We start from the raw sequence: 24,742 nt of genomic DNA on the forward strand, positions 1-24,742 counted from the left end.
TTATTCGAAATACTTCAAGGTCTTTCTGTGGACCTGGTATATGAAAAAGGAGAATGTGTGCCTTGGTCTCAGAAGTATTTTGATCTTCAGTAACCAGAGAAGGCAAACAGACAAATTGGAAAGGAGATTCGGAGGTATTTGTCTTTATGGAATCTGGCCAATGCAAAACTTGGCTTCTTTTGTAAGAAGACTATGTTGGCAAGTTCCATCTTGTTTCCCACAAGAATTTCTGTGATGGGAGTGATAATGGTTTCAGGTGTGGCATTTTGGGCATTTTTCCTGCTTGATAAAACTGGCCCAAATTTTACTGGACAATCATGCCTCTTTGTTCCCCTTGGAACACTAAAATAGTCAAAGGGGTAAAATAAAGTTCAGATGGGTCTTGAGAATTTCTAGAATCAATAAGAACTTTTATATCTAGGGGTTGAAATGTACAAAATAACCCAGTGAGATATCAATATACCCTAGAGGAGACAAGTCTCTTTCTAAGTTTTAGTAGAACAAGATTTAAGTAGCAGTGTTATATGCTCTAGAAACCCTGGGGAGCTTCCAATAGGCTCTTTTTAAATTTTTGTTTCTGAAACTGTTTGTTGGATGTGAAATTAGGATTATTTCCTGATCTCAGGTTCTGAAAGCCCTTTTGCTTCTTTTCATTCTTTTCTATTTTCTAGTGAAAAAAGGGCAGCCTCATGAAAAATTCCATCGCTTCTTACATAGTTTGCAACACATATTAAACATAGGCAGGGAAAATAAGCCTTAGTTGGCATGTATGTGTATGGATGTTATGCACGTTCATGGACTTTGAAGGAAAAGGGAGAAATTTTATCTTTATTTCTCCATAAGATGAGCTGACTTTCTCAGTATTGTCCTAGCATCATAAAAAGTTAACTGGAGTTTCCTTCTAGGGAAGGAAACAGACATTTCATCAAATTTCAACCAAATGTTTCTGAATTTGTACGCCCTTGAAACACCTCTATAAAATTATATACTTTCTTGTCTCAAGAACATAGCTAAAACTGGACATGTATTGTTTGCCTGTAATCTCAAGTACATGGGAAGCAGAGGCAAGAGTTCAATGACAGCTCAGGCAAAGTTAGTGAGTGAGATTGTTTTAAAAAAACAACAATAAAGGACATATTTAATGATCTTCCTACTTGTAGCAATAACTTTTATTTCTTAGACTGAAAACTGCTAGAGTGAGCCGCATGTTTCCAAAGTCAAACCATCTTCAGAAAAGCTATAAAAGCTATACTGTTTGTTCAGTTATGATTACTACCTGTCATGTTAGGAAGCACAGCCAGACCCAAATGCACAAATCTGGGTTCAATACAGTAACACTCAAGGTCATAATGGAATCTCAGAGTGGTTCTTTTCTTTTGGCACCAAATGATCAAATGACTAGCAGGAAATCCTCTGGTTATAGATGGTAGATTTTTCTATATTTAAATCAAAGCACTAAGAATTTTCCTAACACTTCAACATTTCATCTTAGTACAATCATTGCCAATCTAAAAGAAAAAAAAGTGTTATAGATATGCAAATCCAAATTGTTAAAATATTCTTTTAGTTACCACATTAACTTCTGAGGATATGATTTTAGTTGCAGATGAGAATCCAATTTCTTAATTTTCTTGCCCTTGGTTTCCTTTCTAGACTGATATTTACACTTTGTACTTCACAATTTTTAAATGGGGAATCCATGTGACTTACCCTATTAAAACAGTGCTCATGGTTGGGCCCATAAAAATGCTGGAGACATCTCACATTGTTTTTGTTGACGATCTTGTTGAAGAATTCATTGACATATTTGATAGGGAATGCACAGACGGCAGATCGATTCATTGGCTCTGCAGAATCTGGCTTGCTTTGTGCAAACACCCCATAGAGAATGTCGTCATTCAGGCTAGCTCCTATCTGCTTAGCAAGATTGGCTCCAGGCTTACTGACATATGCAGCTTGAAGGATATTAAACACTTCCTCCCTTGTGGATCTCTTTCTTCTCTTTTCCGTGAGAATGCATTCCAGAGGCATTTCCATGTAGGAATGCAATCCAGAGTCTGCAGAACAGAACCGGATTATTCTTGTGTGAAAAGTCTGAGCATCCAGGGTTTCCTTTTGGACTGTCAGAAAGTAAATAAAATGGTTGCTTTCAAAGGCATGTATATACTTAATGGGGTAAGAATCTCGGAACTCAGGTAAAACATCAATATAGGACTGGTCTGTCAAAAACTTAAAACCATCTTGCGTTTCCTTTAGCCTTCTCACTGATATTGAATGTAATGAATGATCTGGAAGATAAGAAGAATTTATAGTATTGCCCACAAAGAAGTTGATGAACCGGTCCTTTTCGGTCAGGAGAACTTTGGCTCCCAGGGCACTCACCACACAGTCAGGACATTGGCTGGGCTCTTCATCTTCCCGTGGGGAGAACATGCAATGAACGTCTGACTGTATGTCAGCAGTATTATCAGGTGGAAAGACATGTCGCCGGCAGGTCCCTCTGTTGATGCTGCCACAGCTAATGAGTTGATCATCATAGTATGTGTCAACGAGCAGAGCTACATTGATGTTGTCTTTCCAAACTCCCCCTGATGAATTGGCTTTGCTGCTGCAGTCCTGACATGGAGAACAATCTGGGTGTTCCAACACTGGCCCAGTCTTGTACTCAGCCACCTTCTGAAGGTCTTTGTCGTTTAAAACATAAATGTAGTTAGTGGCCCCAAGGTAAATATGATGCCCATGTAGAACCACATTCTGGATAGGCGTTTCGGCAGTGAAGTTGGGAAGCTGGTACTTCATATTTACATTCATCTCGGACTTCACCAGGGCCTCTTTACACTCCCCATTGCTCCTCTGCACCAAGGTAAGCAGCAGCATGAGGATTCCAGGTGCAAGCACAGCAGAAGCCTTCATTGTGAGAAGTTGACCTGTCAAAACATGTACAAGATGAGGGCAGTTTAATTGTCATTAGAAGTAAAGAAAAAAAATTAAATGGCAACAACTATCCCAGTTAAATTATTGGAGGCTTCCTAACTGGAATTTTTACATAGAATGAAAACAAAGATCTCTGACTAGCTTCACATAAAGATGCATTGTGTGACTGGACATGACTCCACATAGTTTAATTTTAGAAGTCAAGCCATGAACGAGTAATTTTAGAGAACCAGTACGAGATGCAAACAATGTCCTGTATTAAGATCCATGAAGTAACTATGTGAGACTCATTCAGCAGTGAAATAAGAAGCATAGCACATTTCTTTCTTAACTCATTGCTGGTTGTTTAATGTGGTTTCATATCTGTGACTAATGACTAGGTTGATATTTAATCTTTCTTGGTTAGTCAAGTAAAGGAACTGTGGTTCAGATTAATTTATTCTAGAAATTACAGCAGGTATTGTTTCCTTGGGAGTATGTAGAATTACTAGGCTAAAATTAGCTTCCTTTTGGAAGAAAACAATCATAAATTCTAGGAGCAATATGATCACATGCTGTTTAGAGGATTTTGTGTGCAGAGGAAAGGTACAGTTATAATTTGGCTATAGTTAACCTATTGTTTCAGACAGACAAATGCTTAATGTAAGATTACTGGGACCTGAAAACAGTAGGCTGAAAATGGATAAAATAAAATATAATCTTCAGAACTGAAGTCCTAGAAGTATTTCTCAGGGAAAAACAACATATTGTTCATTACCAAGTCAAAAAGCTATTAGAAAAGAACATTATTTTAACATTCCATTTGTATGCACATGGACAATATTTCTACCAGGAGGCATGACTGGATTTGTTATTCAGCTTTTAAAAATGTAAGGTACACAAGTTTTAAGCACGTGAGTTCTACTTATAATAGCTTTAGGCAAGATAGTATGTTGGAAAGGGGAGGCCTTAGAATGAAAGAAACTTCAGTAGCTATTACTTTTCTTTTTTAAAAGAGAGACTCATTTTATAGGACAAAGGGAGCCTTTCAAAACATATTAGGCAGTATTATCTATGCGAAAGACTAACCATGGGTCCACAAAACCACAAGAGAGTCATTAGGCAACTGGTATGTGCAAAGCTCTGTGCTTGCACTGTGGGGAGTGGGACATGGCCTCTGATCTTCAGTGAACCCAAAACATGGCTAAGCAGGAGCACACATATCTGGTAACTATGCTACATGGCACTACACTACCCCATGTAGCACAGACCAAAGCCTACATACAGCATCATGACTGTGAGAAATAGGAACAAGTCCATTATGTTGTGAGGTCCAGAATAGCAAGGAAAATATCTATTTGCCTCATTACTGTATCCCAAGTACCTGGCACAAAGTCTGGAACACAGCTGGTATTAAACAAATATATTTTGAATAGCAAGTAAATAAAAATTAAGCAATAAGTTCAAAGTCACATGATAGTTAAGTGTAGTAGCCAGAACTTGAATCCGTATCTTTCTGAATCCAAAAATCAAAGATACTTTTACTCTACTAAATTTCTCAGAATCAGGCACCTAGTAATGGGAAGCCACTGAACCGGTCTGAGCTGGAGAGTCATATAACCAAAGTTTTAGTCTAGAAAGATTGATCTGGAGGGAAGGTGGCTTAGCACAGGGAGAACCTCGCAATTAGAACACCAGTTGACCAGCTATTATTATAGCCCATAATGTATAATAAAAGAGAACTGAAATGGTAACCCAAAGAATAGAAAGGAAACAATGCATGAGAGAAATAGCTGAATAAATAAGATTTGCCACCTAAGTGGGTAGAATATAAGAGGCAAGGATGATTTCCAGTCATCTGAGCAAAAGTGGAGCAAGACACAAAACTAGCCTGGGCAGCAGTAGGTGTTAGGCTAAAGCTAAGGCTTTTAAACATGCTGAGTTTGATATGCTGGTAAAAAATGAGTGAATGTTCTATCACAGGAATGACTAGTAGGATTCACACCATTCTCCAGGAAGAAGGTGCTTGGAGTAAGTGAAGAATGAAAATTCTGGGCACGTGGAACAATTTGTGCCAAGGAGTAGAAGTGAATAATGAGGACTCTGAGAAGGAACTGTCCTTCCTAGGAAAGTGGCATGACTTGTCCTCAGTGAGACAACATCTGTTTGGGTGAGTGCCAGGTATTTGCCCTGTGGCACTAGAAAGAATGAAAATCCAGAAGTTGATCTTGGTAATTGGGACACTAGTTGGAATAGAAATAAACATTGCCTATATCTGCATAGATGCGATGGCTAAAGCCAAGAGTAGGTATGTTCGTGGAGGACAGGTGAAAGAAGAGGCAGTGAATGCACTAAATGTTGGTGAATACACACAGTAGAGAACGAGAAAGAGACAAGGAAGGTTAAGGTCATTGAAACATTGACAGTCAATATTACAGTGTCATAAAAACCAGGAAAGGGCATCAAAAAGGAGAATGTGGTCCTCGTCGAAGCTCTTTGTTGACCTTCAAGAGCAGCTCCAATGGATTTAATAGTGTTGTCAGATGTTAAAGTGCAATGGAATGTGTTATCAGGAAGTAGAATGTTTGTCAAAGGAAGAGCAAGCAGAAGGCAATAGCAGGGTCAAGCAGAGTCTATTCTTAAATTGTAGGAAAGACGTATGTTTAGTTGTACGACCTCCCCTTCTTCAACTAGTATTGATTTTGTGTCTACAAAGACCTGGTGCTCTTCCCTGGGAAACTCAGATACTTGGTGGAGGCAATAGGCAGCTATGGGAGTGCAGAGGAAGGGCAACTAACCAAAACAGAACTCAATCTTCAAGGGGGGGATAAAGAACGAAAATTCCTAGCAGGCAGAGCAGTTTCTGCAAATGCAGAAGGGGACAAATTGAGAGGAACTGGGGAAAACAAATGCAAATGAGACATAAAATAGTTGAAACAATATTCCAAAGGAGAAAAACATTATTTCCAAGATGGCTGCAACAGAAGAGAGGTCTTGCTCTTTGAAAACGATGGAGACAAGGAGAAGTCGGATGAAAACAGGGGCATTGAAGGAGTTCAGAGCATATGACTTCAGTGTTCTAAGCATAAATCAGGGTATGTGATCTTCTGCTGAAAGCAATGGATATGAAGGAGGAACTAGTGACTTCAGGTGGAGGAAGAGGTTTAAGGATGACTATAGTAGGGAATGCAAATAGAAGTCAGCAGGAATGAAAGGACCCTCTAAGGGATCCTTTAAGCTCCGTGGCTCCCTTAAGATAAGACACAATGTGTTGGGACTTCATCTTCACCTTCACAAACGATAGAAGAAACACAGGGCAGACAGTCAAGGACACAATGATCTTCAGGATCCGTGGGAAGGCATTGGTTGAGGAGGCAGGCTTTGAAGTGACGAATAAACAAAGCTAGAAAACTGCAGTGAGACCAGAGGGCAAAGTTTTAGTAAGGAAAAGAATTTGAAGAGGTATACACCATAAAATAATAAAAATAACAATAGCATGTAGTGAGTGCTCACCACATGCCAGGCATTCTGCTAAGCCCTCTGATTTGTCCTCACAAACACCCTGTGAAGAAGGGGGTATTATTAGCCTCTCTTCTGGATGAGCAAACTTGGCAGAAGTCACACAGTTAGAACCAGGACTCAATTCCATGTCTAACAAACAGGAATCCATCCATGCTCTTAAATACTTCACTAATACTGTAGCAGCTTCCTGAGTTCTGGGGCAGAAGTTCTACCAATCAGCCCTCTGACACTGGCTCTTCCTCCCTCTCTAGCTATGTGACTTCTGGCCAGTCTCAAATGATTGCTTTTAAGCATTAAACAGATCTCATCTTTGAAAGTACTTTGACTATTTCCGAGTGTACAGAAATGCAGGGATCTGTTCTTGTTATTTTCATATATAATTCTTATTGTTTTGAAATGTACTAGAAATTTTTTGGTTTCTGGCAGAGGAAATAAGGAATAAAAGAAAAGAAGGATTAGGGACAAGCTGTCCTATTAGATTATATTATACAAAAAATTAAATGTTCTTCTCAATATGGTATATATCAGTATATCTTCCAAATTGGGAACATTAGCCTAATAAATAATTTATTGCTGTGTTTTCTCTAGAAAATATAATAAAGAGGAAATAAATGGGCCATTACTGCCAAAAGGAAGTAAAAACAACACATTGCAACCAATTTGCATCTTAGTCGAATGCCCATTAATACAGTACAGAATGTGAAAGACTTATTTTTCTCTTTTAGGTGTTTTTAAGGAAGCTTCAAAATAAAATTAAAAAAAAAAACCTGAGGTATTAAACTATGTTTTAAAAATAAGATTTATATCTTAAGATTCCTACGTAAGTCACTCACTGTACTAAACCTTAATTAGCTAAAATCTAGGAAATGTACAAATGTAGAAATGGGTCTTTCCTTATCTCACTTGATGGGCCAGAGAATCATAAGAAAACCAGTAGGAAAGGACATTTTTTCTATTTAAGGAAAATCCTCTTAGAACACACTGAAGTTTGCATTCTTATCTCTTATATCTTCCTTTCATTCTGATAGCAAACAGAAATGCCATTTTTTCAGATTGAGAAATCAAAGAAAGGTTAAGTTTATTTTCTTATATTAAAGAAAAAAGTGGGACTAGGGACCACTATCAACAACAGGATTTTAATTTAAAACACGGTTTCTGTTCAAGCTTCCGAAATTGAGAAATTTTAATCACCTAAAACACTCCATGTTCTTGACCATTCCAGTTAGTATGGTCCTTCCCCATTTATAAAGGTGTGTGTTGGTAGATCTGTGTTCTTCAGGAAAATGGTGTGAGGCCTTTTACTAGTATTTGTTGCTAAGCTGGGAATTGTAATGACACTGACAGTTAACTCTGTGACAGACAAATGGTCAAGTGCACAGACTCTGTAATCAGGGTGCTGTGTTTGAATCCATCATTCATTGAGTGGCCTTGGAAAAATAACTCTGAGCCTCTGTATATGCTCACCTAAAATATAGGAGTGATCCTAGTACCTCCCTCAGTTCTTGTGAGTTAATCTGTGGATTCAACAAGTCAATGCATTTAAGGTACTAAGCAAGGCCTAGCACACAGTAGGTCAATCAATGTTCTATGTTATTATTATTTATTCATACTTTCAACAAACACTGGTGAGTGTCTATAATGTGCCAGATACCAGGCAGAGGAATGAAGACACAAAAATGTGTCTTCACAGATGTATCTTTTCAATTGCCAGTGAGATCTCAGACAAGTAGGGAAGAAATACACGCACAGCACAGTTTAAACTCCATGTGGGGAAGGCCTGCGAAGGGCCTTACCCAGGCCATAAGAGTTAGGTGAGCTTACTAATCAATCAATTATGGTTCTTTTCTCATAATGCATTCACAATATTGAGGCAATGTTTTCAAAGCGTCGGACAGAACCTAGTTCAAGTTGTGGCAGTGAAGCTCATTAGTTTTATGACCCAAAACAAGCCACCTGATTTCTTTGGCCTCAATTGCTTTCTACTTTGTAAAATGGGTGTTGAACCCCTCATCTTGAAGTTCTCTGGCATTACTCATGAAAACCTATTTTGTGCATCTCTTTCCAACTCGTATGTCATTGACCTCATCTTGTTAGTCTGAGGGGAGTACTGACGCTATAGAAATTGGCAAACACATCAAGTTAGTGGGTTGATGAGCTTCGTATACACACTTGAAATAGAAAAATAAAACCTCCTGTAATTGCTTTAAGTTGGGCAAGGGGAGGGTTGTTGGGAGGGGGAGGGGGAGGGGGAGATAGTGGAAGTGATTGAACCAACGTGCGATATAAGCCTATTCAGAATTGTCACGATGAATCCCCCCGTATGTTGAATATATCCTAATAAAAAAAGGAATGATTTTTAAATATGTACCAGCATTCCTGGGTTAAACTAATGAACTACAAAGTATTTTCTAAGTTGAATAACTTAGAAAATTTTTATGATTACATGTTACTCCAAAGGCATCAACTTGGCAAACTTTCCTTTCACTTCCCTATCTATATGCAGATCTGGCTGTGTTAGCAATTTTGATATTTATATTGGTAGTGACTCCAAAAATATTTTCACTTTTCATATATTTTTGTCTTCATACATTTATTCCTGTGATGTACCTCAATCAGGCTCTCAACACAGAATGTCTTTTTACTACTTCTGCTTTTTTTTTTTCCTCCCTTTCTGAAATACAGCTAGCCATTTAGCCAACTCTGGATTTTTTACTAAATGGAGCATGTAAAGATGATTCAAACAGACTGACTAATTCATTCTCTTGAAATGTGCACATATCAGGTGAAACTGAATCACCCATTAAACATTTCTTTATTTCTTTTCAGTTGATAGTAAAGATCATCTCACTGCCCAAACATTTCCTGGGAGTGATCATCTTAATGGCACTTTGGCCATTAAACTTTTGGCATTTAGGAGTATTTCCTCTAAAAAAAAGACTGCCCTGTTAGCTATGAACTTGGCTTAGGCTAATCTTCACATAGTCACTCAACTGTTGTCTGCCATCTATCTACTCCTAATTTTCTCATTGAACTAGCTTACATTGGTCTTTCATTCTTCAGAAATTTAGCAATGCATTTAATTCTCTAAGTTTTCATTAAGTAGCTACCTGTGCCTATCAATACCTTCATGATTCTCGTCCTCATAGCAGCAAAAACATGATGCAAAGCATATGTATGCTGTACTCAAGTACTGATTCCTTGGGGAAAACCAGCAGGTATCGTGAAATAAAATTTTTGAGAAGGATACTTCCTAAACTTTGATAAGTAATGCTTTCTTTAGAAATCAGTTTTCTTGAAATAATAATAATATATAACTATGTAGAAAGCATCTTATAGTTTATAAAATACAGTCAATGATACCATCTCTTCTAATTATGATTATAAGGTAAGCATTATTCTCATTTTTTTTCAGATAACAAAACTGAGTTCAAATAATATAAAATATTTTATCTAAAATGTACCTAGCATGATATCTGGGTCTTCTCAATATTTCTGATTTTTTTTAAGTATATGATCTTATTTGAACTGTTTCAAATCATGTGCATTTCTTGGAAACAGTTTTTATTCAAAAGGCACAGGATGTTAGTGAACATCTGTCTTTATCTGCCCAGCCCCCACTATTTCTTCTATCTGCAACTGCCAATCATTAGGCACAGGACTGGACTCCAGCTTCAAGGAGCACATGTTCACCAGGCTGGGCCTCCAATGAGCTCTATTCCCTAGCTCCAGCCCTTGGTCAGGGATGACTACTGACTAAAGCAAAGATAATCAGTCTTTTGGTGATTTAATGTGGATGAGGAAGAGAGAGGCCCTTTCTTCTCAGAGATCATAAACACTAAAGATGATGTCCACTAGGAGTGTCTGAAGACCATCCTTGTCGCTATGTGGAGAAAGCCTTCCTGTGCAGAAACGGATGCCAGGGGCAGGAGGGGCCAGGCATGGGGAGACAGAGAGGTTCTGGACAGCTATTGTCTGAGTACCACTATCCCATCACCACTCAAGCTAACAGAAACCAGTAAAATTTTTTCTTTCCTTCCTTCTTTTTCATCATGATTTTTTTCTTTCTTTCTTTCTTTTGGTGGGACTGGAGTTTGAACTCAGAGTTTCACGTTGCAAAGCAGGTGCTCAACCACTTGTGCCACAGATCTAGTCCATCAGGGCTGGTTATTTTGGAGATGGGGGGCTTATGTACTATTTTTCTGCTCTGGCCTTGAGCTGTGATCCTCCTGATCTCAGCCTCCCAAGTAGCTAGGAATTACAGGCCTCAGCCACTGGTGCCTGGTTTTATAATGATTTTTTTTTTTATCTTTTGTTCTTCAAAAAGTCCTGAGCAAACAATGTCTAGCAGAAACTACTATAAATTTGTGAGTTCAAACAAAAAGTCAAGTGCATAAAAGCAACTTTACATAAAATATTCAAGTAATTGGGACAAAAATGTTTTCTTTACTTGAATAATTAAATACTTCACTTTGTCCTTGGGAACATATTTATTAGTTGAGATTTCTGAAGTGACCTATTGGTTTTTTCCCTACTATATAATTCTGAAATCTTTTATAATATTTATATAACATAATCTCCAGATTAAAAAAATGTATCTAAATGAAAAGTCAAGATATAAAAACTGGAAAATATTTTAATACTACTTCTAAGTGTATAAAAGGGATTTATGATGATGGAGCATATTAAGAAATCAAACCATAAAAAGTCAGATCTAAATCTACAGGAAGACTTGCCAGAGTGGAATCCTAAGGAAAATTTCCAGCCCTCTCCACATTTATATTATTTCCATTAGCTTTAAGCAGGACCATAAAATCAAAGCAATAGAAGGAAGATTCCAACAGGAGATTCCGGATGGCATTGAATATACTGTATTTATAAATGCTACTTCTGAAGGCTCGAGTTGCAGTATAATACAAAATATCCATCAAATACCTGTGAGCACCCATAACATGCATGCACCTTTCTAGAGACAGAATTTCTACCCCAGAGTGTAAGACATTGGGATAAATTACATAAATTTGTAGCCAAAACCGAAAAGTGAATGGATCCATCAGGCTGTTGAAAAAGCAACTTTAAAATATGCTTTGCTGAATGTTTGACTCACATGCCGAACAATTTAACACTATTATGATTATCATAAGACTCTAAGTTGATTTTTAGATAGATAAACAATAATAGATCATCTCAAAAATCTTTTCTAATGCAGCCAGATAGTCTCTTTCCTTCTTTCTTGGCGATACTAGGTATTGAATTCAGGGCTTCACACATGCTGGGCAAGTGATACACCAATGAGCTATACACTCAGCCCAAGATACTTTCCTTTCCTATTTTTATTTCCTGTTTAGGTTGTTTAGGGCCTTGCTCTTGCTAGGCAGATGGTCTATCACTTGAGCCATTCCTTCAGCCCTTTTTGCTTTATTTATTTTTGAGACAAAGTCTTGCTTTTTGCCTAAGGCAGCCTGGACTGCCATCCTCCTATCTACACTTCCTGTGAAGCTGAGATGACACGCACACACCACCATGCCTACCCTTTTCTGTTGAGATGGGTGGGTACTTGCTAACTTTTGCCTGGGCTGGCCTTGAGCTGCAGTCCTAATCCCAGCATCTGCAGTAGCTAGGATTACAAGCCTGTGCCAGGGTTCTCACCTCCAAGGTATTTCCTGACAGTGATTTCTAACAGTGAGTTAAAGGATCAGAAGGAATCGTCAGGATTTTTTGGCCCATCTCGCTGCTCTTCTGTAAACCACATTTAAATGGTCCAAAAACCGTCATGAAAAGCTCTTATTTTTAATATTTATAGAATAGCTTGCTCAACAGCACATTTTATAATATTCTTTCCAAAAGCTTATGGAAGAGTGGTGATGTGGTAAGAGAGTTGACTTCGATGTGATGTGACCCGGGTTTTACCATTTTCACACCTCCTGAGTCTGAAAGTCGGTCTCTCACTCACACCTTGTGGGTTGGCCATGACATTTAGAGGTAGATTAGGAGCGATGTTAGCATTCAATCACGCTAATCATGCTGGCATCCAATGGACACAGCTACTGTGCTTATTACCGAAAGCTGTGTGTTAGCCAGTTTTTGTCTGCTCTCAAGAAAAAAAATGAGGAAGTTGCCTAGTGCCCTGGGTGAGCCTACTCCGAACACCTGGTGACTGCTTCCTCACTCTATTCCTCTTATCTACAGTTTAAATGGTGCTGTTTACTACTGCCCCACACCGTGGTCATCTGCAGTTTTCCTCTAATCCTGGTCCAAGTTCTTGCACCGCTCCACTAGTTTTCCTCCAGTAAAAGCCTACCATACTAAGGAATAAAACCAATCAGCAACCATGAGTTCTCCTCTTTACAAAAGGTAAGCCCATGTACCTATGGATACTTAAAGAAGAAAAAGTGCAGGAGGCCCAGTGACACTTCACTTTCAAACACTGAATATTTTTTAGCATAAGTAAATTTAATATATTTAATAATGTATTAAAATGGCAATCCTAGTTCTAAGTAAGTGGAGAATAATAAGGAATATATAATCAGCAGAACTCAGATTGAAAAGATTTGGATGGAACCTCTTTATATTTGGGGTCAAAACAGATTTCTTATGGTTTCTGTAGCACACACATATTTCATATAATTTTTTAACGTTTGGTTTTCCACTGTGCATCTAAAACATGCTCTTTTAAAAGTGATTAGTAAGGCAACCTGCTCCTTCCTGACAGGTGGTTTAGAATATCATGTGAAGATAAAACTATGTGAAAGGGACTTTTCTTTTTGGCACTACTGGTGTTTGAACTCAGGGCTTTGTACTTGCTAGTCAGGTGCTCTATCACTTGAGCCACTCTGTCAGCCCTTTTGGCTTTATTTTTCAAATAAGTCTTTTATGCCCAGTCAGCCTGGACTGACACCCTCCTATTTTTGCTTCCCATCTAGCTGGGATGACAGGCATATGGCACCGTGCCCAGCTATTAGTTGAGATGGGGTCTCTCAAACATTTTGCTTCGGCTGGCCTTGAACTGATGCTCCCAATTCCCAGCCTCCCAAGAAGCTAGGATTACAGGTGTGGCTTTTCTATTTTTTTTTTTTTTTGAGACATGGTCTCACTATGTATCCCAGGCTCTCCTTGAACTTGTGATCCTCCTTACCCAGCCTCTGTAGTGCTGAGATTACAGGCATGACCCACCATACCCAGCTTAAGATTCATTTTTTAAATCAAAAGTTGTACTGTAGACAGCAGCCTACACATGAGATTTCTAAAACAGAAAAGGTATTCCTAAGATTTTCATATTTCATTTATAAGCACAAGTTTTTCTAGGTTTGCATATTTACTTATTAAACAATTCAGATATAGGTGACTATAGAAGAAAATATGTTAAACTTCGTGCTAGAATAATTTGCATGTGTTATAATGAATGTTTCTGGGGAAGCTCTAACTATTTTTCTTTCTTTTTTTTTTTTTTGGTGGGACTGGGGTTTGAACTCAGTGCTTCACACTTGCAAAGCAGGTGCTACACTGCTTGAGCCACGCCTCCAGTCCATTTTGCTCTGGTTATTTTGGAGGTGGGGGTCTCATGAACTTTTTGCCTGCAGTTGGCCTCACACCAAGATCCACACAATCTCAGCCTCCCAAGTAGCTAGGATTACAGGAGTAAGCCACAGTTGCCTGGCTAAATGCAAAAGTTGCTTCTTTGAAGGAGTGCTAGTACTCCCCTGCCCTGCAATGTACTGGGGATTAAACTCAGGGTCTTATACGTGCAAGCACTCTATCACTTGAGCTGGGTCCACAGTCCTTTCGCTTTTAGCTTGTTTTTCAGATAGGGTCTTGTACTAACTTTACCCAGAACCTGTCTCCAACTTAATCCTCTCATCTCCACCTTTGGCATAGCTGGGATTGCAGACATACTCCACTCTGCCCAACCCCGTGTTAGTGTTTCTATTCAGATTCTCACCCAGCATTGCAGCTCTTTTCTGAATCACTTTAAAAGTTGAAAATGATTGAATCTTAACAGAAGAAAAAGCCAATTGTGCATTTTCTAGTTGTCATACATGATTAAGATCACTGTACTATCCTGATATAGCAAAGAAAAGATAAAGAGAATATGATGCCTTTATATTCTGAAGATGTATCTGGTAAATTCATAATCCGTTAGCAAACATCTTTGTCCTTTTAGAATGATTGAAATACTGAACTTTTGGGAAAGAAGAATAAATGTAGGTTTGTTTTACCACTGTGCATATTGTAAAAAATACCATACAGAAAATTCATTGAACTGTCAGAACAGTGATTGATGGACAGGCATTTGCTCCATTAATAAATTGTAGGTCAAAGAAGAGTGTTCCTTACCCTTGAAAATGTGAAAGCTGAACTCCCGTATTGCTAAGAAAGTGCTAAAATGCTTGGTATCAAAAGTGGTTTTTCAGCCTAATGGATAGATGTCAGTTTATAATTCAGAGTGTGTAGAAGTGCTACCAGATTTTGTTCAATTAAAGCCAGGAGCAATAAATCCACAAATCACGTTTGAGAAACACCTTTCTGTTTATGTACGTTACAGTAAGCCTAACAACCTTTTCCTTTGCATTCAAATACAGGGTTTGTAGAGGATAAACCTGACAGAACAGTCAGAATGTGGGCCACTGAAGGAGACAAGTTGGAGAGGAAGCTGACATGTTGCTCATTAATGAATCAGACATTCCCTCCTCAGGGCTGAAAATGCCCTTTGCATGGGTATGCTCCAATCCCAATGGTGTGTGTGTGTGTGTGCGTGTGTGTGTGTGTGTGCGCGCGCTCAGGATTGAACTCCTTCCTTCCCTTCCTCCCTCCTTCCTTCCCTTCCTCCCTCCTTTTCCTTTCCTCCTTCTTTCCTTCTCTTTCATTTCTGGTGTTTTGAAACACTTGGCTAGGTTGTCCAGGCTTGTCTGGAACTTACAATTTTCCTAGCTTCTGTCTCCCAAGTGCTAAGACTACAGGTGTGCCCTACCATACCCAGCTCCATATTGATCCTTTTCCTCTGGAGTTTCCTAATGCAGAAATCAAATGGCTGTGCAGGAATGTGGGCAGTGAGCAGATCTCATTCTTGTCATGGTGGCTATCATATAAAGACAGATAAACTGGCATCCAGGGAAGAGAGAATAAGGGGAGAGGCATGAGGGAGCCACAGGCCCTGCTCTGGCTCTGAAACCTGGAGTGGTTAAAAGATGTGGGTGTTTCCTCATAACACTATTTTCAAGTCGTTTTGAATTTTATTTTGCTCACATCTGAGAAGGTTTCCCGGAAGTAAACATTAGCCAGCACTCTTTGGCACTGGAATTCACCTTCACTTTTGAAGGTGAAATCTGGCAGTGCACACAACATTTACTTTTTTAGGCAAAACAGAATAAAACTGTTAAAAATCATGAGAAGAGCTGGACAGGTGGCTAGAGCACGTAATCCTAGCACGTGGTTGCTGAGGAAGGAAGATTATGAGTTCGAGGTCAAACTGGGCTATCTAGTGAGACCCTGCCTCAACAAACAAACAAAAATGACTAAAGCAAAGAAATGGTGAGGATTTTGTGCATGGCAGGAGTTGCCATCACTGGCTGCACTGTCTATAGAAGATTTCTTGGGTGAACACAATGTAATTTTGTTGAAAGAAAAATTAAAAGCATATAAGCAACAACTATGTTGAGATCAGTATGTCATCAGAAAATAAGGACCTAAACAAAACAACCTTCTACAAACATTTTAACTACTTTTAAATGAATAGAGAATGCCAAGCAATCTAATCCTGTGAGAATAGGACAGCAGAGAAAAACGAATACAGGATCCAATTTCTAAAACTCAGTAAACATTGTGGATCCTTGAAAAATCAATAAACCAAAAGGTTAGGACAACTTAAAAACCACTGAGCTCAGCATTTCGTTTATATAACTGATCAATTCAAGGAAAAATAATGCAGGGCACTCTGTGTGTGTGTGTGCACGCACATGGATGTGCATATTTGAGGGAGTGTGTGAAACAGGAAGAACAGAAAGGGAAGTCACTTAAAAAATACCCTTTTCAACCATATAGGTATGTCCTTTGACTGGGACTCTACTGCCTGGGCACCACCTTCCAAGGCTGGGCTGTGAGGCCATAAATGTGTCATGAGAGGAACACAGAGGTACGGGAGCTAGCTGCACAGAGAGAGAGCCTGGGGAGTATTTCAGGAGATATGGCTGGCACTGAGTCTTGTTGATCAACTGGAGTTACTTAGGCACAGCTAAGCACAGGTATCTCGGGACTGTGCAAGGCCGTACTGAGGAAGCTGTACTGAGTACAGAGGCTGTGTTGGCTGGGCTGGAAGGGAAGAAGCTGCAAGATTAGGTTTGGCCCACATCACAGAAGCACAGAAAACCTTGCAAGTCCCATTGAAGGCTCTGCATGGGGGTGAGGAATCACTGGGGGCTTTTAAAAAGGAAATGAAAGTGAGCATATAGACCCCATTTGGGTGACTGTGTGGGGAATGGATTGGAGTAGGAAGAAGCTAGCAGCTGGAAGGTACTACAGAAGGTCACTGTACCTGTCCAGGCAGGAGGATGATGATTAACTGCAAAGTGAAGACTCCCAGATAGGAATTTTCATATCTTTTATCTCCAGAGTGTCCTGAAATCCATCTCTCTGGTATCAGTTTTGTCAATCCAATAGTTACTTAAGATTAAATTCAATAAATGTTTATCACGGTACTACTACTACATGCCAGCTGCTTGGGGTACGTCAGTAAACAAGGTAAACACTGCTGCTTTGTGGAAAGTACTTGCAGGCAGGGGATCCAGATGACAATGCACATACGTAAGTTGGTCATGTAGTGTCTTAGAAGTTGGTAAGTGCTGAGGGTGCGGGGTGGGGAAGAGAAAGGCTGTGGAAGCATGACTGCCTGAGGGTGGAGGGAGAGGTCTGTAGCTGCAAAGGTAACTTCTGAAATAAGAGTGGGGTGTGGGGGGGTCTCAGCCATCTGAAATGTGAAAAGAGATTTCTAGGCAGAGGCAAGAAGGAGGATTTTGTCCTCCAAGTGCCTGGAGCATTTGAGGCACAAGAAAGGGCTGGTCAGCTTGGACCTTGGTGACTGACAGATGAGTCGGAGAAGACAAAGAATCAGAGTTTGTAGGGCTTCATAGGCCACTGAAAGATTTTTTCTTTTATTGGAGTAGAATGGGAAGTCAATGCATGGTTTTGAGAGAAGGAGTGATTATGTTGGGAGGTATCACCTTGAGTGAGAAGATGGCTCGCAGCGGGTAGTATAGGGCAAACATGGAGCAGTAAGATCAGCTGGTAGGCTACTGCTGCAGACCAGGTGAGTGATGGGAGTGGTCTGGGGTGAATGACAAGAAGTGGCTGAATTCTGGTTATATTTTGAAGACAGGATTTGGATATAAGGTGTGTGAGGGAAAAAGGAAGGGAGTCAAGACTACTCCCAAGGAGTTTGGATTTGAAACAGGGAGAAAGCTTTGCTAGTTACTGACATGGAGATGCTGGTGGGGAGAACAACCAGTTGGATTAAGGAAGAGCAGGATTTTAATGGGGATGTGGGTAGATCAGTTTCATTTTGTTCATGGTTGGCATATTGTTTAAGCATCCAAGTGGAGATGGGCTTGCAGTAGAATGTTCGGATTCTAGAGTTGAGGAGCAAGGTCTGAGCTAGAGACTTAAATTAGTCAGCTGTCAGTAGTGCAGATGGTGTGAAAAGTCAGGAGAGGATGAGACCACTGAGGAAAAGAGTGGAAGAGGATGAGGAGAGGACTGAGTGCTGGGATGACCAACGCTAACAGGCTGGGAGAAGAGAATGAACAAGACAGACAAAGAAGGGGCATCTCCATTTACTTTCATGAAACCTGAGCTCTGAATCTATGTAAGAGCCTGACATTTCCCACGCTCTGGGGTACTGCCTTAGAAACACCTGTAGGTGTATTAAATATGTCCATCTGTTCAACTGCCATGGCAGTGCCATTTCTTGTCTGGATTACCACAGTTCCTACCCTCACCATGGTAATCTGCTCCTCCATGTTCCAGAGATATTTTTCTAAACTGAAAATCTGCAAAAGATTATCTCCTCAGCAGAGCTTAAAAGTCTAGCACGATTCTGCTTCTGTCTGGTTCTGCAGACTTACTCTTGCCATTGCCTTACTAGCTACCCCTCCCTCTTCAAGTTCCTGAAGCAAGTCACGTGTTCTCCCACAGTGAGCGTCAGCACATGTGTATCTCGTTTTCTGAAACACACTTGCCCTCACCTCACCTAGGTAACCCTCACTCTTTTTTCAAGTCCTGCCTTAGATAAACCACATGGGAACCCTTCTCTGATGACTCTTTCATCTTTGAGGAGGGGAACAGGAATTCTTCCATGTACATCAAGCCTATCCTTCCCCTTATTTGGCCTTCATCACACTGTGCTGTAATTATCTTATCTGTGTTTCCCACTAGACCCCAAGCACTAATTTTAGTCCCTGGATTATTGCTATTATGTAGTGTTTGGAAAGTATTGGTCAAGTGACTAGATAACAGAATGAACCAATACATGAAAAAAGTGACCCTGAAGGAAGATTTTGGCAATATAGATAGAAAGAGATGACTAGATTAGGAAGATGTTAGAGAGAGAAAATTTTTGTGGTAATGATTCAACATGGATTTTGATAACAGGAGAGACAGAAAAGTCAAGAATGGCTACAATAGGTCTACCTTGGGTGTCATAAACCAAGGTACAGAAAATATGAAGAGGAGCATTTGTTTGTGAGCAAAAAATCATTTAGTTAGTAACTCTGAGGTATCAGTTGGTCATTCAAATAGTAGTGGTTACAAGGTAAATAGCAACTAGAGGATGGTGGTGTTGGGAGTAGAGGAAGTAAAACATAGCAATTTGTGATCCAGTGGTCCATGGGTGTATTTGAAGTCATTTAAGTGGATCAATCATCTATATGCTCAATAAATAGAAAGGAGAATTTCAGATGGAACCCTAAGAAGACCAGAATTTGAGAAAAGGTCATTATGATATTCATTGAACATGCACAAAACAAATGAATTAAATTAAAAACTAGAAAAAAAGATCAGAATCTAAACTTTATACAGGTTGAGCATACTAATTTGAAAATCCAAAATGCTCAAAAATTTGAAACTTTTTCAGTACCAACCACTCAAAAAATTTCAAATTTTGGAGCATTTTGGATTTTTGGATTAGGGATGCTGAATCAGTAGAGTCTATGCAATTATTCCAAAATATGAAACTCTCTGAAATCATCAATATGTCTGATCCCATGCATTTTGGATCAGGAGCACTCAACCTGTATTCTAGATGTTAAAAAGAAAAATTGTAAGCAAAGAAAATGTGTGTGTGTGTGTGTGTGTGTGTGTGTGTATGTGCTATGATGAAAAGTGTGTGTGAATTTTCAAAAGCTAAAAGAGGACTTTTAAGAAGAGGGAAAAGATATATAGTATGCAATATAGTGTATCCCACAGAGGAGACAAGTGGGATAAAAACAAATATCCACTAGCTTTGGCAATGAATAGATGGTGACTAGAGTGGGGAGAATTTCTTGAGTGAATGGAAGAGACTGTTTGAGTTGAGTTATCAAGGAATGAAAAGGAGTAAAGAAAGTGGGGAACAGGTTAAAAATTTATCTTCAAGAATTCTTTATTTAAAAGAGAAGATCTAATCAGCATGCTACACATCCATGTTTTCTTTCTCTCTTGAAGCAGCAGCAAACTGAGTAAGGGCTGAATGAGAAATGGCAGAGACTTTAAAGATGGAGAGGTGAGTAGGGAGGGCAGGTTAGATGGAGCAAGACAAAGATGTACAAAGAATAGGATTAGGACCATAGGGTGAAACGAAGATTTGTTTCTTAAGCAAAAAAGTAGGTAATAAAGGGTGACATGGAAACCAATTGAGCTTCTGTTACTCTCAAAATATAAGAGATCTTACACTAGAATAGAGGAGCCAAAAGCTTGAGGGATTGGCAAGAGTTTGCAGTCACTGCAATGGGCATGGGAATATATAGGATCAGAGACAAGCAAACAGATCTTCCCACAAGAGAAGTATGTACTATGGACTGGCCAAAATTGGAAATGACCAAAACAAGAACACAAATTTGTTTAAGGTAATCCTTACCTCAATACACAAAGCCCATTCACATTGAGTGTCTACAAAGTCAGCAGGCAGACTTGGAAATTAAATAGTTACATGACTATGACCTCTGTAGCAAATTCCTTGTAATGTTTATATAATTCATCAGATCTATGGGACTTTATTAAGGGGAAATGCCAGCATTTGATTATTTTTCTTTCAAAACCAGTGTTATTGAAATCTGTAAGGAATAACTTCAGGGAAAAGAAAACATATTGAAACAGATACTCAGCTCTCTTTTCAATAAAGCCAACAGTCTAAAGATGTTAAAGAAATGAATCAGATATAATGATCATCTAATTCTGAAAATTAAAACCCATTTAGGAATTGTGAGAGAGATGAATACCAGTCTAGTTATTCATTTAGAATCTTTAATAACATTTGGAAAGTAATTAATCAACTTATGACATAGATTCAAGGGCTGTCACTTTTCATTGTCATTAATGAAACTGTCTGGGGTTTTATTTGCACTTTTATGGTGATTTAAAGAACAATTTTTATAAGCTCTTTGAAGATCAGAGAATGTTTAAAATCACTGGGCCATGACATACAGATTTCAAGGGACAATCCAACTATGTGATAGTGAAACTGAAATAAAATTTAGAAATCTCTTAATTTTGACAAGACAGAAAGGGAATTTCTAAAAAGTCCAAAATGCATATTCATTTCTGTTTGACGGAACTTTTTACTATCAACAATCTTCGCTTTGGTTGCTTCTTTATTCAATAGAATTAAAAATATTATAATATTCAATACTCATTAAAACAACAAAAGCTATGGCAATGTTTTAAACCCAAAGGTTTACTTAAGTCTTAAATGACTCTATTTGCTGTCTTTGTGTTAACTAGATTGTGCTCAGACTGCAGGCTCCCTTTGGACAGCATGGCCTCTAGGTGGAGTGGGAGAGGTTCACGCCCAAACATGAGACCAATGTCAGATGACAGATGCTCACCTCAGATTCTTGGAGGAAGTGCTACAAGCTGTCCTCAAATCTTCAGATTACTGTCTGAGTTTGTGTTTAAAATGTAAAAATGTAATTTCTATTCATATGCTAGCATGAACTCAATATAGTCAAGGTCCAAAGAAATGGTTTCAAGGTAATATCCTCAAGGAAAACTAACTCACTTCCACAAGCAGACGGTATTTCAATGGAAAAATATTATGGGCATAGTTTTTAGGGCCGTAACTCTTGTTCCCAACAATAATTTATATATTACTATGAGCAGATATTTTAGTCATAACAATGGTGTAAAATATTTTTAAATGTGTCTGTTTATTTCCTTTAATATTATGACTTCCTCTGAAAAGAAGGAACAGATAAGAATGCTTAGGACATGCCACTGACACTCACAATAAAAGCTATCTTTATGTTTCATATTCTTGTTATACTTACTGGTAGTTAAGGGCTGGACAGATTAAGAGGCTTGGATAAATTATATTAGTCAGTTTTGCATTATTACAATGAAATACCTGAAGTAGTTAACTTTAAAGAGAAAAGGTTTATTTAGTTCAGTTTTGGAATCTCACAAGCATGGTGCCCACGTTGGCTCAATTTTGATGAGGACTTCCTGGTGAATGACAGATGACAATAGCAACAACATACATTGGAGTGAGTGCTCACAACTCCATCCAAGAGCCAGAGAGATCCTCGTGCCCCACAATGCCTTCTGAGGGTCAACCCCAATGACCAATGAACTTCCTATTAAGACCCACTCTTAAAAGCCCACACCATTTCCCAGTTTCATCAAGCTGAGGACCAAGTTCCCCATTCATGAACTTTTTGGGGGGACACAAACTATACTCAAACCATAGCATAGATGAGTCTGTCTTGTCTCAGAATTAAGCCACGTATGACAGAAGTAGAAGGGAAATCTAGACTCTGCTTACCATGTGACTTACCATTTTTCTGTGAACTTTTCTTTATTGTGCACTTTGACCTGTCTCCCATTTAGAAGGCAGGCAGGCTGATTCCTCATGGGACACTCTCTTTAGGACTTACAGTGTGCCCAGACCCTTGACCTTTTGTGTATTCACCCACCACTCTCCTCCCTTTACTTCACCATTCCAATATCTCATCAAATCTTCTAGGTCTTCTCATTTATTATCTATTTTCTATATCAATGGTATGAGAATTATCATGAAAAATTTCCTTAAATTTATCTATTTTCCCAAATGTACAATAAAGAGGCATTTGTTTGTTTATCAAGGAGTGAGTCTTTTTAATTGGAGTTTAAAAAAAATCTAAGCACTAAGCATGAATGTGTACAAACACATAGATATATGATGGTTACTGATGGTCTGGAAAACCACAGGAATAAAAATTACACATGTCTAAGCTATATAACTACTCCTTATACAGCACTGTCTGTCTGTAATGAAATGCCAAAACAAGCTTTAATGGTGATATATGTATAAATTTTAGGGTCAACTAAGAAAACTCTGTTTCAAGACCATAATAACATAATTTTCCCCTTTCTTTCCTTCCCTCACAAAATATAAGACAGTGCCAAACTCACATCACACTAAAACAATACATTTTTGACCAGGAAAGACTCTTCTGAGGATAATTTGTGATAGGAGGTTAGAAATCCACAATGCAATATCAAGAAAGATCTCAACCTCTATGCGTCAGTACCGCTCATTACCTCTGTCTCTAAATGAGCCTTGTTTTCTAATTGTGTGGATTTCAACAGCTTATATAGCTACATTTTTGTGCTGAGTCCATATGGGAAGTCCACTTGCCAGAAAATATATACTCACAAACAGAAACCTAAGTAAGAAGGTGTTTTTCTCCATACAGTGGAATTCAAAGGTGTGTCATTCACGTAATTTGGAGCAAAACCCAACACCAGTATCACTGTTGAGTGCCCCTCTCGCCTCCTTCAATATTATGGCAACTTGTGATTATAGCATTACATTTTTTAAGCCTGTTGGAACTTGCTGCTCTAGCTTGTAGATATACGTGACCTTCCCTTTTCAGTGCATAGTTTTCAATCAGTAGGGATATCCAGGTGGGAGGAAGAATGACAGGAATAGAAAAAGGGAGAGGAAAAAAAAATTTTCTGAAAGCATATGGTTACAACTGAATATTTAATCAAATTAGTCTAGAAATTCCTTCCTATTTTCAGCACTCTTTGCAAGGCAGTTGCTTCATGGTACAAAATGAATTTCAATAAATGTCATATATTTAGTTAGATAGCTTATTTTTAAAATTTGTTGAAGCAGGTCACCAACTCAGAATAGATCTCAATCCAAGATATGACAGATGCATACTGATATTGAATAGAAACATTGACCTTAGCTGGAGGGCTCTGTGTAAAGAAGAAAAGTCATTCACGTATCACTCAACCACATACTTACTGAGTATCTACTATGTACTGAGAAAAAAAGATAAATATTTGGGCTTTATATTTACATTGCACTAGAAAGAGGAAGTGGGTCCAAATCACTTCCTTGGGGTTAGTAAGGATTTCAACTGAATACCTTGGCAAACAGGCTTTTACAGGTACTTATGTTTTTTCATATTGCATCAGAAAATGTATTAACATCCATTCTGTTATGGTTGCAGGATTTTGCACCCAACTCAGAGTTTTGAAGATGCTGTTCATTGACCCTCAGCAAAGACCAACTTCCTATTTTTCTGGAACAAAAGGGGCCTTACATGGTTTCAAAGATTTCTTAGACATCAAAGGGCTTAAAGGGACATACAGTTTATGGGTAATAGTTTAAGACTCAGTGAATCAAAAACACATGGATTAAATTTCCTTTAAAAGACCTCTAGGTTTAAAACTTAAGAGGGAAAAGGCTTTCTGATTCCAAGCAAAGACAAAACTTATTTTAAAGCTAGTTTGAGTTGTCTTATGGACCTAAAACTTGGCTTTTTTTTTTTTTTTTCTTTTTTCTCTTCCTCCTACTGAGTAGGCTCCAAAGGAGATGACCTGGCTCTGCTAGGCAAATTTACTCCACCTCAGACTTGCAAAGACCACTTTATTTCAAAGGTCTCTAGTATTAACTACTCTTCTTGATATTTTCAATGCAATATTCAAAGTTAGAAATCTTCTATGATCTTATTCAACAGTTGAGAATCTTTGAATCCACAAATCATTTTTCTTTTTTTAACATACAAACTTCAAAATTGGACCTGAGATTTTAGGTGCTGTCTCAGAATTTTTAAGTACTGGATCACTTCAAAAC

At 38.6% G+C, this 24,742-nt stretch overlaps 1 protein-coding gene across 3 annotated transcripts in view; it reads right to left on the reverse strand.

The window, feature by feature from the left end:
• Positions 1 to 24,742, reverse strand: part of Met (MET proto-oncogene, receptor tyrosine kinase) — a 102,465-nt gene that overhangs the window by 71,102 nt on the left and 6,621 nt on the right. For all 3 annotated transcript variants that reach the window (XM_074064515.1, XM_074064526.1, XM_020168948.2), the window contains exon 2: positions 1,711 to 2,927. In XM_074064515.1, coding sequence (XP_073920616.1) covers positions 1,711 to 2,913 — 1,203 coding nt within the window. In that variant the 5' untranslated portion in view covers positions 2,914 to 2,927. The remainder of the gene's footprint in view (positions 1 to 1,710; positions 2,928 to 24,742) is intronic.

This window comes from Castor canadensis, chromosome 2, assembly GCF_047511655.1.
Source record: "Castor canadensis chromosome 2, mCasCan1.hap1v2, whole genome shotgun sequence".
Taxonomy (NCBI): domain Eukaryota; kingdom Metazoa; phylum Chordata; class Mammalia; order Rodentia; family Castoridae; genus Castor; species Castor canadensis.